Source organism: Cucumis melo, chromosome 4 (genome assembly GCF_025177605.1).
Source record: "Cucumis melo cultivar AY chromosome 4, USDA_Cmelo_AY_1.0, whole genome shotgun sequence".
NCBI classification, from domain to species: Eukaryota; Viridiplantae; Streptophyta; class Magnoliopsida; order Cucurbitales; family Cucurbitaceae; genus Cucumis; species Cucumis melo.
The window spans coordinates 33,306,350-33,322,891 of NC_066860.1; the positions used below are offsets into that span (position 1 = coordinate 33,306,350).

General features: G+C 29.2%; 2 protein-coding genes and 1 non-coding gene across 3 annotated transcripts; 2 read left to right on the plus strand and 1 right to left on the minus strand.

Moving 5' to 3' along the window:
• The first annotated feature begins 540 nt into the window (after positions 1-540).
• On the plus strand, positions 541-614 carry TRNAI-AAU (transfer RNA isoleucine (anticodon AAU)). Its single transcript has one exon. It is a non-coding gene; the product is annotated as a tRNA-Ile (tRNA).
• Positions 615-1,063: 449 nt separating this feature from the next.
• LOC103486486 (adenosine kinase 2-like) lies at positions 1,064-5,396 on the minus strand. Its single transcript, XM_008444465.3, has 12 exons — positions 5,090-5,396; positions 4,785-4,838; positions 3,238-3,284; positions 3,133-3,164; positions 2,941-3,042; positions 2,763-2,830; positions 2,570-2,646; positions 2,149-2,246; positions 2,011-2,081; positions 1,852-1,918; positions 1,588-1,771; positions 1,064-1,416 (listed from the first exon to the last, which is right to left on the minus strand). Exons 1-12 carry the CDS (start codon positions 5,170-5,172, stop codon positions 1,274-1,276), a joined length of 1,026 nt encoding a protein of 341 aa, XP_008442687.1. The 5' UTR covers positions 5,173-5,396; the 3' UTR covers positions 1,064-1,273.
• A 2,053-nt stretch (positions 5,397-7,449) lies between these two features.
• Positions 7,450-9,446, plus strand: LOC103486484 (29 kDa ribonucleoprotein, chloroplastic). The gene is made up of 4 exons (XM_008444464.3): positions 7,450-7,887; positions 7,974-8,075; positions 8,438-8,734; positions 9,219-9,446. Exons 1-4 carry the CDS (start codon positions 7,522-7,524, stop codon positions 9,282-9,284), a joined length of 831 nt encoding a protein of 276 aa, XP_008442686.1. The 5' UTR covers positions 7,450-7,521; the 3' UTR covers positions 9,285-9,446.
• Positions 9,447-16,542: the final 7,096 nt, after the last annotated feature.

Genomic DNA, 16,542 nt, shown 5'->3' on the forward strand with positions numbered 1-16,542 from the left:
AAAAAAAAGAACATAAGATGGATTTAGAAGTGATTGAAAATATTAAAATTATTCCAAATTTCCAAGAAATAAATGATAAAAGGACAAAAACATAAGGAGATTAAACCTAAATCACAATTAAAATACAAAATACAGATGTAATTTACATCTATCAATTTAATTAACAAAGCTAACAAGAACACGAGATGTTCTTATTGTTCTTATTTGGAGGAAGCAATTTAGGAAATCTAATCATTTTGTTAGTCTTTGCATTCATATTTGATGATACTTTTTTCTTCAACAAAATTTCACCAATTCCCACAATATGGATAAAATGGTTAAGAAAATTAAACTAAATCCTTTTTAAAATAATTCATACTAATGTTTTGAATTGTTGTATCTAATGAAAAATTAAATTCCAAATAGAGGAATTTAATCGTACTTGCTTTCTTTTTTTTTTTTTTTTTAATTCTAAAAAACAAGAAATTTATGTGTTGTTTTCGGCATTGTAAATGAGATAGAAAGGTCATTAATATAATTATAGATTTTTTAATATCACATGGCCTATTAGCTCAGTTGGTTAGAGCGTCGTGCTAATAACGCGAAAGTCGCAGGTTCGAGACCTGCATGGGCCATTTTTTCATTTATTTGTTTTTTGTTCAGATAAAGGCATCGGATAAAACCATTACATTTTTCATAGGTTTCTTGTCCTCAACTCTTTGAAGAGAGCAGGTCGGGAGAGCTTAAATATTGTCCTCAACCCTTTGAAGTATAAATTCATCACAACGTTAAATGAAAATTGATTCTAGAACAAGTATGGCATTATAAATTTTAGTTTTATTTTCATTTTAGATTACTACTCTTATCGATATAGGTCTTCCAAATTCAATTTAAAATACAAAAAGTAAATATGTAATTTAACATATTTCTCGTAGGCCAAACTAATGGTGTCAAAGTACAACGATAGACGACAATTTTGCTCCAGAGCTAAACTGATTGTGTGCCTCGAAGTACAATGGTAGACAACAATTCTCTATAAAATACAAGAGCTCTATTACCAAATAAAATTTCAGGACAAGATACATAATCGTAAAGTACTCTATTATATAAAAAATATCTCATTCTTTATGACAAGAGGAAATAACAGGGATATGGTAAACGGCCATGGATGTGCAAAAATAGGCAACATCTGCATGAGCTGTGGTACACGAAACAGAGGCGAGAAGAGAACATAAAATAAGAGCAATGGGTAGAAAGCTAGAGGAGGGCGAAAGGTCTCGCAAGAGAAAAATGCTCAATTAAAGTCGGGCTTCTCAGGGAATGTGCACCCAGACCTTTGGATTATGACATTTGATGCATAAGAGCCAGCTCTAACGCAGTCTTCGATCGGTTTTTCTTGAACCAACTGAGATAAAAAGCCTCCGACAAACGCATCTCCTGAAAAAAGGAAAGAAAAAACGAGATGAAATATATCTTAAAACACATATCTGGTGTTCGGTTGTGTACCTTAACGTATTATGAATATGAATTTTGTTTTGTATCATAGTAGAGATCTCAATAAGTAAGATGTATTCAAATAAAGTTTCAACTTTCAAGGGCAGAATATACCTGCTCCATTTGTGTCAACAAGTTTCTCTTTAGGCAGCAAAATAACTGGAAACTTCTTCACTTTTCCATCCTCAGCAACTACAACTGGATCTGGACCTTGAGTAATAACAGCAATCCTTTTGTGTGTTCCTGATGCTTTAGGCCACGCAGCAATCTTTAGTGCTATCTCCTCAACATTCTTAGTCTGGCCATAAAAGGTTCATCCAATTTTACATAAAAAGAAACCCAACATTCAAGTCTTCAAAGTATCTAGCAAGCTATTACCTCCCAGCCTTGAACTTTAGAGAACGTCCTTGCTTCAGTTTCGTTACCAAAAATGAAGTCCATGTATCTGAAACATGAAAAAAAAATATATAAATACATATGGCCTAGTCAACACATAAGGTTCCTTAATCTTACCAATGAGTATGCATTAATACTTACGGCAAAACTTTCTCGAGTGCATCCTTGAAAAACTCACAGATAAATGGAGCAGACAGGTTCATCGAGAAATACTGCAAATGATTGGCAATATTAGTTACTTTTCTGAAACCTTGGTAAAGGATTCCATCGCAAGTATACCTTTTTGTTTGCAGCTGCGTGCTCAGCTACAAGCAATACGGAGTCTGGTGATACAGTGAGAAAAAATCCAGCAATGTAGAAATACTTGGCCTTCTCAACTGTTGCAAATTAAGATCAAGTTAGCTAAGGAAGATATATCCTATGTAAAGGTCCCTGAGATATTTTAAATAAATATTTGGGATTGATGGTATTTGTTCAACAGAACAATTGTTAGATAATGATGAAATTGTTCTAAGAACTAAGCCACCATGAGAACAAATTAAGCTAAGGCAAGGCAAGGCTGAAATTCTTCAAATAATTTTTTTTCCAAAGGAAATTCTAGATAAAAAATTAAGCTAAATTCTTGTTCTAAAAATGGAAAATAATTTATAATAAAAAATTCCAAGCGCTCTGAAGACCATAATACGAGTTCTGCATTTACCTAATGCCCAATTTTCAGGTTTTTTCAAATGTTCTGACTTGTAGCAATTTGCAGCTGACAAATTGGCAACTAGTGACCTGCCACAAAAACAAACTCTTGTTACACTAACAATATGAGAATTTTTTTATAGGGAGCAAACTTAATATGTTCGATTTAATGAAGAGTTATTGAGGCAAATAAGATTTTAACCAACCTTTCACCACCCACCACACAAACAGCACAGGTTCCTGTTGGTGTAGAGTCAACCTCATAATATTGAACCTAGTTTTTCAAGTACCAATAGGTTAAGAGCAAATAAAAACAGAAGGATGGAAAATTCGGAACATAAAATTATCAACAAAAGGAAAGAGGGGATAAAATACGAAACTTACATTGACACCAGCACTTTTTGAGTTTTTCTTCATCTCCTCACCAAACTTGTCTTTTCCAATGCAACCCATATAGCTCGTTGCACCAGGATGTTGAAGCATCCACTGGACAAGCCAAGAAAAAGTTATGTCCCATACCAGAAAATACAACTTGAGGAATATGCATAATATTCACCGGGAACAAAATTAGTTTACCTGTGCCACTTTGATTGAGTTTTGTGTAGCACCTGCACTAAATAAAAGACATGAAGTTCACAAATGTGCCAAAACCACAATAACATGTATAGAAACTATACATACCTCCTGCAATGTATTCAACATTAGGATTTTTTGCCAACTCTTCATACCTAAAAAAATAAATATAGATGCACAAGGGGATCAACACTGGATAGAATAACTATTGAAAAATGATAATTAAAAAGGAGAGAGAAAAGAAAAACGCACATCATAAAATATGCGAAAAATCAAACAATATCAAATAAATATTATAGCATAAGAAATCTCATCAAGGAAAAGGAAATAGAAAAGGAAAACACAGTACATAATAAAAATTCATAAATGTTAATCCAACTAAAAAAGAAAAAGCTGTATATGGAAAAAATGAAAAGAAACCATGAAGAGGATGAAGAAGAATAATCATCCTGCATATTTTATAAATTATGACCACTGCTTAAAAGGAAGTTTTCTGTATTTTTGTTCTATAACTATTTGATTTTAATTTATGGGGTTTGTTTAACTTTTTCTCCAATAACTCCAAATTTTTATAGATTCTATCACTTTTGTTTTCCCTTTCACTTGTCCCTGTTAAGAGGTCAGAGTATGTCCACAATATTCCAAATCATTTTCCAAGAATGGAAACAACAACAGGAAAAGCAAAGTTCCAAAGAAGGTAAAGGTTTTTTTTGTGGTTGACGCCTCATACAAGCCTATGAGAGATTAAGGCCCCTAGGTGTTTGTTCCTTCGACTTGTTGTATTGTCTTGTGAATGAAAACACAAGATAGAGGTTTTGGCTGGTCTGACATTTGCCTAGAAGGATTGATGTTAGCTTGTGTAAATTTTAGATGGGTGGTGCTTTGAAGGAAAAGGGGTGATTATTTGACTGTGCAACTCAGGCGCTTTTGTGGAACCCGTGGAGAGACAGAAACCTTAGGAAATTTGAAGATAAGTTTTTGTGTTTTGATTCTTTTTGTATTGGTATGCAATGCTTCTTGGTGGCAAACAAATCAAACAAAATTATTCTGTAAACGTAGCCTATCAAACGATTATAAACAAGAAGATTTTCCTAAAGATCTACCGTCTGGGTTATCTCGACCCTTGCTCATAGGTTGTTATTTATTTATTTTTTAAAGAAAAAATGTAATAAATTACTAATAATCTAATTGTAATCAAATTCATACACCCAATCAAAGACAGACAATGTCTTGTTTCTTTTCTAATTTTACCTGAAGTTAAATATGTCGAATACTTAACAGACCATTAATTTAGCCACATATGCTAATTACTTTCGTAACCAACCAATTGTTCCCAGGTCACTTTTGCAACTGTAGTTGGATACAATTGACAAGATCCGTATCCAAAAACTTCATCAAGTATATTACCTCAACTAGAACAATCCTCGTACAAGAAATCAAAAGTACACAATATTAATAGTAGCTGATCTAATATCTCTCGTCTTTCATTATTCCTTATTCCATTGAGATGGAATCCACTAAATTGTAACGACAAACTTAAATTTCAAGCAACCCACAAGACAAAGTCGAATACTATGAATGATAAGTTGCCATAAACTAGCTAAACGTGAAAAGAACTGAGACGATAGTAAAAAAATAGAAAACCAATCCCTTACATTGGAAGATGTTTCTCCTCCGCGAGGATAGCATTGTTGGGCTTGATGTCGTATCTGCACAAAAAAAAATGATTTACAAAATCAAAACATGAAATCTCAATATTGCTATTTTGGATCAAGGTTACAATTCACAAAACCAACCAAACAATAAAGCTAAGAAATGAAGAAGAAAAAAACACAAAACCCAACAACGAAATCAATAAAAAAAGAAAGACCCAACAGCATAAATACAAAAAAAAAACACCATAGGGATCTGATGAAAACAAATACCAATAAAAATGGAAGAAACAATGGTGGGAAATTACTTATTCAAGAAATCATCATCCACCACGGCAGAAATGTCAAGAAGAGGATTGCCCATCCCCAAAAGTATACCATCGTAGGCCATTGATGAAAGGAAAGTGGAAGAGAACCCGGAGAAATTAGAGAAATTAGAGAAATAAGAGAATGAGATTCAGATCTGAAGGTGAGAAATGGAGGAGATTTATAGCTGGAATTGGGGAGTGAGTGATGGAGTTGTGTGGCACAATTCTCAAACTTCACCAACCTCAATGGGCCCTTTCAATTCCTTCGTAGTTCTTCACCCAAATACCAACAACCCCTTTCTTAAACCCAAAAAGAAAGTGTAAGATAAATAAATAAATACGTCCTAAATTACCTATGCAATGTAAAAGTATATTGAAAAGTTTAAAAAATTTGAAATTTATGTTTAATAATTGATATATCCTATCTTTTAAGTTATCCATTCATTGCATTGAATATTGAATATATTTAAAGTAAGTGAATTTTATTTTCATGTTTCGAAATTGGCTTAATTTTAATTTTTTATATTTTGATTATCAACCTTAAAGATAAATTTCAAAAAAAAAATTATCATGGAACTTGAAGATTTTGTAAGGTCGGACCAAAAAAATAAAGTAGTTAAGTTTTTTATGGTTTAAGACATGAAACCAATAATAAACGAAGAAATAAAAATAAAAACGAAATTCAACCAATAAATTAGTGTAAAGAAAGACCCAAAATATATATATATATATATATATATATATATAAAAAGAGGAATACAATTAAGACATCCCATTGTTAATAAGGGGTGGAATAAATTGGGAAATTACCATTCGAGAAATCATTGACGAGAGCAAATATGTCAAAGTAGAAAATTAGTCATCTCAAAAGAATGTAATCGTTACAAAAATTAAAAGTACGTAAATTTAATCATCGTTACAAAAATTAAAAGAATATAAATTACACCGTTACACAATAATACCAACAATCCATTTATAATATGTTGTTTTTATTTCAACTTTGAATAAAATTTGAACTCTTTGATAAAATTTGTTTAAAATAAATTTAAAACCATTTCAAAAGCTATTTTTATATTATCCAAATACATATATTCTTTTTCTTTTTCAAAATGACTTGTTTCTAAATTCGAACATCCAAAAATTAAAACATAACATTTTTAGTATATTAAGAATTATAAATTAAGAGATAAAATATTCAATACTATTATAATAAAATCGGTGTTTTCAGTAATTGTATTTGTACAAGTAAATAAAATTAATAGTAAAATTTTTAATATATAAACAAGTTTTAAAAGAAACTTAAAGATATAAAAAATAAATTGAAATAAAATTCAAACCCATCAACAAATAAAGAAAAATAAAGATGGTTTTATTGAAATGAATGAACTAAAATTTGAAGGAGGCAAAAGTAAGTACACCAAAAATAGAATACTAAAATGGTAGAGGACAATAATTGCATATGTTTGGTAGATTTTTCATTAACTATCATACCAATTAACAAGAATGAAATAAACTTTCTCGTTGATATTGATTACAATCGTAATAGGGCAACCCACTGTTTAACTTGTCAAAGTTTTCTTAACTTTATTATTTTTGACTTTATTTGTTTGTTTTATTGATTAGATTGATAGATTATATATTTTAATCATATTATTTATAGTACAACAACTACGAGGTAAGTGATTGAAGCTTTAGTCTCTAAGAACAAAGGTTCGACCTAATTTTTTAGTCTGTTTTTATTTGACATATTTTGTCCATTGATAGAATTACTATCACTTAAGTTAAATGTATTATTATTGCAAACCACTAATTCTACGTAAAATCTCTAAGTAGCAAGTGTTATGTCAATAAAATAGCAATTTTTTTTTTACCAATTACACACATCATGGTGATAATTATTATCATGCACGGGTAAATTTTTAATTATAAAATTTCAACTTTCAAAATTATACCAATACTAAATTTATTACAAAAGTTATTTTAGGTAAATTATAAAAACTTGATAACAATTACAAGTACATTCTAAAACTTTCAATAATAAAGATTGAATCATCCAATTCATCCAAATGTTAAATTTATAATCCGATTTCAAGAAGAAAATTAAAAACTCAATTTTTATGAAAATGTAACTACAACCACAACCATATTAAACAAAAACTCACAATTTGTCCATATTTTTTTAAGTTAAAAAATATAGGTTTAGGATTCAAATATTTATAAAATAAAATAAAATGAAACTATTTGAAAACATAGTTTAAAAAAGAAGAAGAAGAAGTGTTAAATAAAGTCCCATTTTTTAAAAAAATATCAAGACCGATATTAATATTATATATATATAGAAATGTACACAAAGTTAAAAAAAAGTATCCTATAAATATCTAAGTTTCTCCCCGTCTAGCCTTCGCCAACCTTATCTCAAAAACTCGGAAGCCATGTCTGCCTCTGCGGCTTCTCTCACGCTCTCATCCCTAACCCTCAAAACTCTATCTTTGTCTAACCCTAAATTCAAACTCTTCTCTCTCAATCCTTCTTCTTCCATTCGCCTTCTCAATCCTATTTCCATTTCTTCTTTTGTTCTTCCTTCTCATAGGGTTTCTTCTCCTTTCTCCTCCCGCTTTGTTCGAAATGTCGCCGTCTCATCCGATTACGACCAGGAAGAAGACACTCTTGAGGCCGATGGAGACGACTCCGGCTACGCTCCTGACCTCAAACTGTTCGTCGGAAATCTTCCTTTCAGTGTCGATAGTGCTCAACTCGCCGGCTTATTCGAAAGCGCCGGACAAGTTGAAAGAGTCGAGGTATTTTTCCTTCTGTTTTTTTGTGTGTTATCACGTGTTTATGTTTTCTCAAGAGACCCATTTGGTTTGCCCTAATTTTCTTGAAGGTAATTTATGACAAGACGACGGGAAAGAGCAGGGGATTTGGCTTTGTTACAATGTCGACTGTTGATGAGGTTGAAGCAGCTGCTCAACAATTTAATGGCTATGTAAGTCGCTTCATACACCCTGTTTATGCCAGCTTAATACTCTGCACCAATGGTTTTGGGCATGATTCATTTACTCCTTAAATGAAAAAGTAGGAAGTCATAGAGCTATCAAGTTTTGAACATCAAATTATCAACGAGCTCATTGTATTTAGAGAACTCATCGTAGTGATGTTCTCTTGCTCGGTCTTATTTCTTGGGGTAAAACGTATGTATAGATTATCTGCTTCCATGGTGTTTTTTGAGGCCAGTAGTTTCATAAATTCACCTCTGTGCTCCAATTACTTAGTGTTATCCTTCATTTTCAATCAAATCTCAGTATTGGATTTTCTTCTGGTTAATGATTCTTGGTCAACTTATTACAGGAACTCGATGGGAGATCACTAAGGGTAAACTATGGACCTCCACCGAAAAGGGACGATTCCCCTTTCAGAGGTTCTAGAAATGCTTCAAGATTTGACAACCGCAATCGGGTCCATGTGAGTAACCTTGCTTGGGGTGTTGACGATCTTACACTTGAGAACTTGTTTAGGGAACACGGAAATGTTTTGGAGGCAAAAGTAGTTTATGATCGTGATAGCGGAAGATCTAGGGGCTTCGGTTTCGTAACATATAATTCAGCGGAGGAAGTTAACAATGCCATTCAGTCCTTGAATGGAGTTGTAAGTTTACACCGACCTTTCATTCTTGTGCGTTTTTTTAGTCAGTTCTGCATTTGCTTATGATGAACCTTGATATGTGCCCTCACGTTCAATTAAACCTTGCTTACTGAACTCAAGAGATAGACAACATTAAGGACCAATTGCTATAAAAATGAAATCCTCTTCATGTAATCAGGTTAACCATGATTTTGTTGTAGCATCTTTGCCTATATGAAATCCTCTTCATGTAATCAGATTAATTTTCAATTCATTCGAATACATTAATGACTCTTTTCGATTCGCTTCACTTGTTTTCTTCGTATATGTTCTTTTGTTGTTCCCATCTGTCTTGCGTGAAGTGATATTTCTTGTGGTGCAATGTTTTATCTCAGTTTATCATTTTTCTTTTCTTATAAAACTCATTTCATGCACGGTATTCCCCTCCGAAGTATGATTTGGAATCAAGCATCATTCATATATCTAAGTAAAAATGTATACATTGCAGGACTTGGTTGGAAGATCCATCCGAGTAACACAAGCCGAAGCAAAGCCGCCAAGGCGCCAGTTTTGAGTATCTGCAGCTTTTATTTATAAGGAATTAACGTGGTTTTTGAGCGCTCTTATATTAACCTTATTTTTCCATGGTCTGTTCTCCGATAGTAAATGGTGCTGAATGATTTACTGTACTTTTTCTCTTTGATCGATGATATTTGATATATTTTTTTTCTTCTAATTTTGCATTCAACTAAGATTAAAAACCCACATATGTTGTGTCGTGCCCAAACTCATCAAGGCTGAGGCTACAATATCATTTTAAAGATATTATGCTTCCAACATGTAAAAGCAGGTGCTTGCACCTCTTGGAGGATTATGATGCCCTGGAGCTATTTGCCTCACTAGAGACTAGGGCTGTTTGGCTTTTGGTTTGAAGTCGAATGGATCAGAATATTGAAAATTGAACCAAACCACTAACATTTCTTAAAAACATTTTTTGAACTTGATGTTTAAATGGTAATTATTAGTTTAGAGTTAAAATTGAAATAAATGGAGCATAAATTGAAATTTCTTAAAGAATTCTAGGTCAAATGTAAAATACATGATCAAGTTTTGAAAATGCGTTTTTAGTTTCTATAATTTGTTTAGTTTTCTAAAGCACTTCGAGCAAGCAACGATGAAAGAAAATTAGAGGATAAATTGTTTACGAGCTTAACTCATAAGTAGCATGAAACACAATCACCCCATAATCAAACCTCCATTCTTACCATTTCGAAAGAAACTGTTTCAATTGCATACCGTAATTAATTTGAACGGCTTCCAAATACGATATGGACCAGTTTGGACAACGGGCGAAACCCCATCCATCAATATTGCAATATTATAAGCTTAACTTTCCAAAATAGAAAACTAAAAACAAATTGTCAAAATATTAAAAAAAAAAAAAAACCTAAAAAATAAAGGCCCACTATTATTGGTAGATCATAATCCTTCCCTTCAAACAAAATAAAAATAGGTCCATTCGTAATTGGGCCACATAGAGGCCCACTATTGGTAAATCCTAAACCTTCACTCCAAACAAAAACCAAATGTGAACGTAACCATAAAATATCTAACGAACTTCACTTAATAAACAAATCTAGATTGGGTTTTGAATTATTTATGGAAGTCTTTGGAAAATTATTACACTTTTTTTTTGTTGAACTTAAAATCATTTTTAAAACACAAGTGAATTTAAGAGGAGAAAAAACTATCTACTTTATGTAGCAAAAAATAATTAAACGAACTAAAGAGAGTTTGATTGATTTTTTTTCCATATTTGTAAACAATATTTTCCTGTTTTTTAAAATATCATTTAGTTTTAACTTTTACTAATCTTTAAACATGAGTAATTAGATGATATTTGTCAAAAATTAATTTTTAATTTTAACTTTCAACGAAATTATTTTCCTCGTAACCAAAAAACTACCCCATCAATTTTCATGAGTTGATTTTAAAAAGGAAATAATAATAATAATAATAAAAAAAACTACTTTTTCTTAATACTTAACAACCAATGAAGAGCAAACAAAATATGATATCCTATTTAAAACTATTTATTTATCAAAGACCATGAAAGCAATATAGTGAATATTTTAGTATCATACTAACAAATAATGGAGACAGAATAGACAGAGTTAGTGATGGAATTTTGAAAATAAAATTTAGTAAAAACTACATTACATACCCACATGGTAATTATTCCAACTCTTGTCTTTGGATGTATTTATTTGAACCTTACCTTTCCATAATTACTCATTTTTAGCAAACAAACAAAAAAGGTTAAAAGGAAAATAGGCTCCACAATCTTCTTTTATATATATATATATTAGCAAGTTGGGTTTCAAAAATATATTTACTTTATTTGAAGATATTAGTTATTCAATTCAATAGTTGTTTTCTTAATAAAAAGTAATTAACGGAGAATGGATGATGATATTCCAACCAGACAAAGAGTACAAGTGATCGATGTAAGTTCATTTGGACATAAAAAACCTAATTTAGATGTGAACAACAAAATAATAGTTTCGTTACGATAAAAGACCATAATGAAACTTCATCATTTGAAAACTTAATAAATGTCATTATTGGAATTGGAACAATCTCAACCTCCAAGTTAAATTTTAACTTAAAAAGGGTAAATCATTGCAATTATAAGAATGTAGTTCAAAAGAATAAAAAACCGTTATAATGAAATACTTAACAAAGAAACTATAAACTTCTCCTAAAGTAATTAAACACTCACAAATTTATAAATGATGTGATGTTAAACACATTATACAACTTAAAACCATATACAAATTACAATTTATCAAAATTAGAATAAACAAATGGCACAAAGAATGATGATGAAAAAGAGGATGAAATAATGAGTTATAGAGTGACAAACACAAAATGTCAAATTATATATATATATATATCGACGTGGAATTACCCCATTGATGGATTATTTAGGGGAAGGGGTTTAGGCATTTCCCCCAAGGAGGTGTAAATGAAATTAGATAATATATTTTGAAATGAAATCAAAATAATTTCAATTTCACTTTCATTAGTGGTTATATATATTTTGTCTTCTTTTTCCCAACCATAACAAAAAAGTATGGTATTTTCTTGTTTCTTTGTTTTCTCTTTTGATTATTATTATATATCCACTAAAATAAATAAAATCAATTCTAGCCTTTCAAAGGCATTTCTACATATTGATGAGACAAGTCTTATCATCAAATATACCTATATTTATCATTCACTTATCTTCTTTAATCCATCACGACTTTGATTCTTTTCTCAATAATAATTACTGTCTAATAATTCATTTTTATAAAAGAAAAAAAAAGAATTAGAAGCATTTTCTATGCCGTTTGTTTATGATCTATAGTCATATATTTTTCGATGTCTCCACTATTTAAATTACTATAGTCCGTGCTAATGGAGGAAGATGATTTTCTCGTCTAACTTTAAGAATAATTTCATCCCGCAAATTACTACTCTCGTGTTTTTAAATAGTTTATTTGTTCAAGTGTAGCACATAAACACAAAAAAGTATTTAAAATCAAGCTCAATTAACTTATTATATACTTCTAAATTAAAACTACGAAGAAACATATCCAACTGACAGGCGTAGATGATTATCTTTACACCTATGGTTTGAATAATCATACTTGTTAAACAGTATAGCTTGTGTTATTTAAAGTTTATTTACACGTTAAGACTAATTACAAAGACCAAAAATAGTCATTAATAACAAACAAACTTAACTTGCTGAAAAGTCAATTTTTAACAAAAATACAACGGTGGAAAGACATAGAGATGAGTAGTAGGATAATGATCTCAAAGTCAAAAGTTCAAATGTGTTAAGTTTTTATGATTTTGATTTAGAAAAATTAAAAAGAAAGGAAGTCTAGTTTTGGTTTGACAAAATTTTGTATGATTTGGAAAAAGATAGAAAAAGAAAAAAGGGTTTAAAATGAATGGAGGGATGAAGAAAATAGAGGAAAATAACAAATGAGTGGAAATTGAATAATGAGGGAGAAAGGGAGAAGTAGTTGTGATTCCTATAAGATTGAAAATAAATAAATTATTAAATTATTTTTCTTTTAATCAAAATATAAAAAAAAATAAATTATATAAAAAGAAAAACCCTACAATGCCTAATTAGCCTTTTTTGAGGGGACAAAACGTGACACCCCATTTCTAAAATCTTCTCCTATAGGTTGGTTTAATTTATATATATATATGTGTGTCAGATCTTTCATTTTATTTAATATCATTATTGTTTTTTTAATTTAAAAAAAATTACCTTTTTGAATATGGGTTTATATAAAAATCCACGATATGGAAATGACACTTATAATTGACGAATAATATATTTTCTTTTTTTTTAATAAACAAAAATTGGGCAAGAAAAATTATATATATATATATATATAAAATCCATCTATTCATTGAGAGTATGTGTTTTTTTTTAATATATATTTACTTAATAATTATTTTATTATAATAAGAAATTTGAATCTAAATTTTTATATTTCATGTGGTCAATTAGTTAGAAGTTTGGATTATTATTTTGTTTTCATATGGTTGGGTTTTTTTTTAATAAAAGAAAAAACAAATCATTTTAGGAAACATATGCAAAATTAGGGTTTTCTTCCTTATATAATGTGCAAAATTGATTTTCTTTTCAAAAAATTAAACAATACTCACATTGATTAAATTATTGACGACATTTTCTCTAAGTAAATTTGATTTAGTTCATATTATATCATTTGAGTGAACAAGAATATATTTTCATTTTAAAATCAAACAATTTGATTCTTTGTTAGTTAAAAATAATAATAAATTGAGTTAAGTAAATTAAGGCCATTTGATGTTAGTTGTTTCATTTAATTTGCTCTTAATTTTTAAAGTTAATTGCACTTTATCTCTCTCTATTTTTTTTTATTTAAAAGTTATGAGGTTGATAATTCAACTATTTATTATTTTAAACTAATTTATATATGTCTTTTGTACTAAGTAATATTTGGATTGATATAAGCATTTAAATAATTGAACTAATAATTGTGCAACTAGTTAGGCCAACATGGTGGGAACTTGTAGTAAATGTTTCTATAATAATATAAATTGAATCAAGAAAATATATATACAATTTCTTGATTCTTCAATGTTATCATACAAACCACAATAAAAAGGAAAAAAAAAATGAACTAGAATATAGCACAAGCTAAACTAGAAACTAAAGCATTAGGTTCTATTGTCGAATCTAGATAGTTACCTAATAAAAATTTGACAAGTGAAAATATTTTTTAAAAAACGATAATTACTATCTAAGATACCATCATCACCGAATAATATTTAAAATTGAAATTAGGAATTTAATTAATTTGTAAGTGGAAGGTGATGTGAAGTATGAAAATGGATCCAAATTTAAGTCAAAAAAGTGTCCCAAAGAAGGGGAAAAAAACAACTTTGTCATTTTTTTTTCAAATAATAATAAAAAAGTTTAAAAAAAGAATGAAAAATTGTTTTTGTTGAGACAAAATTAGAAAAGAAGAGGAGGGGATGCATGGGGTGTGCCTTCCCTTTGGTAGACCATAATGAAACACAAAGAGGAAATGAAATCCACAAAAACAAATAAACACACACAATAAATGGATATTCAATTAATGTGACTCGAAGTGTCATTTCCCTTTTTTTTCTCTCAAATTAGGATAAATTTTGTCAAGAAAATATCCCACCAAATCCTCTCTTCCTCCCAATTATATATTTAATTTTATTTGGTTTAAATCTATCAATATATATATATATATACATTTAGTAAACATATTATTTTCTTCCTGATATGACTAAGTATTGTTTTTACTCAACTTTTGGACGGGTTACTTGTTATTTTTTAATTTGTAGAGTTCGAATAAGTCAATAAGTCATTGTTATACCTAAAAAGGGTTGGCATTGTCCTACTTTAAGTCAAATTTGATTCAAGAGTCTTTTCGATTCTTTTTGTTTAAAAAATTATCTTTATGTGATACGTATAAGATTTTGTTGATGCCATTCATGATCTTCATCTTCGTAGTTCTATCCGTAGCTTCATTTGACTCGATTGTCATTGTAATTCTATTATGCACGACTTATCTAATCATATCCGACAATTTTAGTTTTATATTATACAAAATTCATGATGAGCATATAAAATATATATATATTTCGGACATTATTAATTTTATACAAAACTTAGGAAAGTTTCAAAGTATAATTATTAATTTTATGCAATTTTTTTTTTTTGAATCCAAATGTAATTGAGAGGGTAAATTATTATACACAATAAAGTTTATAATTTAAATCAAACACAATTTATTTTAAAAGTATGAAGGAATATTTTTCTTATTGATCATTTTTATTTCTGGTTTCACATATTTTTAAAATAAGATTTTAGTTTAAGAAATAGTTTACTAATTAAGTTTAGTACTTGAAATTTTCTAGCTAATAGATATCTAAATGTATAATTTTAATCCATTAGAACTTTTTAAAATTTTGTGATTCTATTAAACATAATAAAACAAACATATAACTAAGGTTGGAAATGATTAAAACTATTGAAAAGTACTATACTACAAATACTTCCCTTAGAATAATTAATTTAATTAATTAACTTTACAATTTTTAAATGAATTCTTTATATATATATATATAAAAATCGATTTTAAATAATTTAAAATCGACTAATTTCCATATTTTAACCTAATACAATATGATATATTGTCCCTTTACAGACATAAATATAGTAGAGCAAAAACATGTATTTACAAGAATGAATATATCATCACATTTATTACTGTGGTCACTAATTGGATGTACTTTAATTATTAACGATAATTGGTCTATCCTTATTTAAAAACTAGTCATTTATTTGTCTCGTCTAATCGTTGTTACACTTAGCCTAAAAATATAGCATAAAGTCTATTTTAGGACACATGAATATACGTTTAATTCATCTAATTCCCATATCAACCCAAAAAAAAAAAAATTGTAATCAATAATGGCCACATTACACAATTTCATTTTCCATTAGGCTTATTTATGACTTTGACCAACTTAAACTAAATATCGTTTAAACTTACTTTTCCTCGTAATGAAGAAATTGAAAAAAATATCGTACTTTTATTCCAAACTATTGATTATATAATTTAATTAACACAACAGATTTGAGCTTTACCTTTTGCCTAAAATTTGATACAAAAAATTCTTCAAAAGAGAATTAAATTGGATTGTACTTTGCTTGTATTATTTTCTTCCTCAAAACCAAACAAATTAAATAAAATGCCACGTGCCATTTTTATTCTAGTAAAATAAATTGATAAGTATGTTTCAACTGCACTCATCAAAACCCTAGCTCTCCACTTCTGTAAAAAAAATATTAATTCAAATGGATCTTCAAACTTTTTCGAAACCCAGTTTAGATCGTTGAGTCCATTTTGTGTAATTACCTTCGAGATTAGGAAGCCAATTAAACCACCTATTTTATTTCACATATTTACTTGTCCCATGATATTAATCTACTCAACTGTTAGAAAAGAACATTTAAGGTATGTGCATGTATCGAAATTAAACTTACTAATATGCACAATTAAAACTATTAATTATGACTACTAATTACGAGCTTAGCTTAACATATTTGACATAGCCTTACTCTTTAGAGATCAAAAGTTAGATCTTTCTATCAATTTTTTCTATGAAAAACTCAATTTGATGTAATGATTATTATACAAATTATTACTCCACTAAACTTAATCTAGTCGTAACTA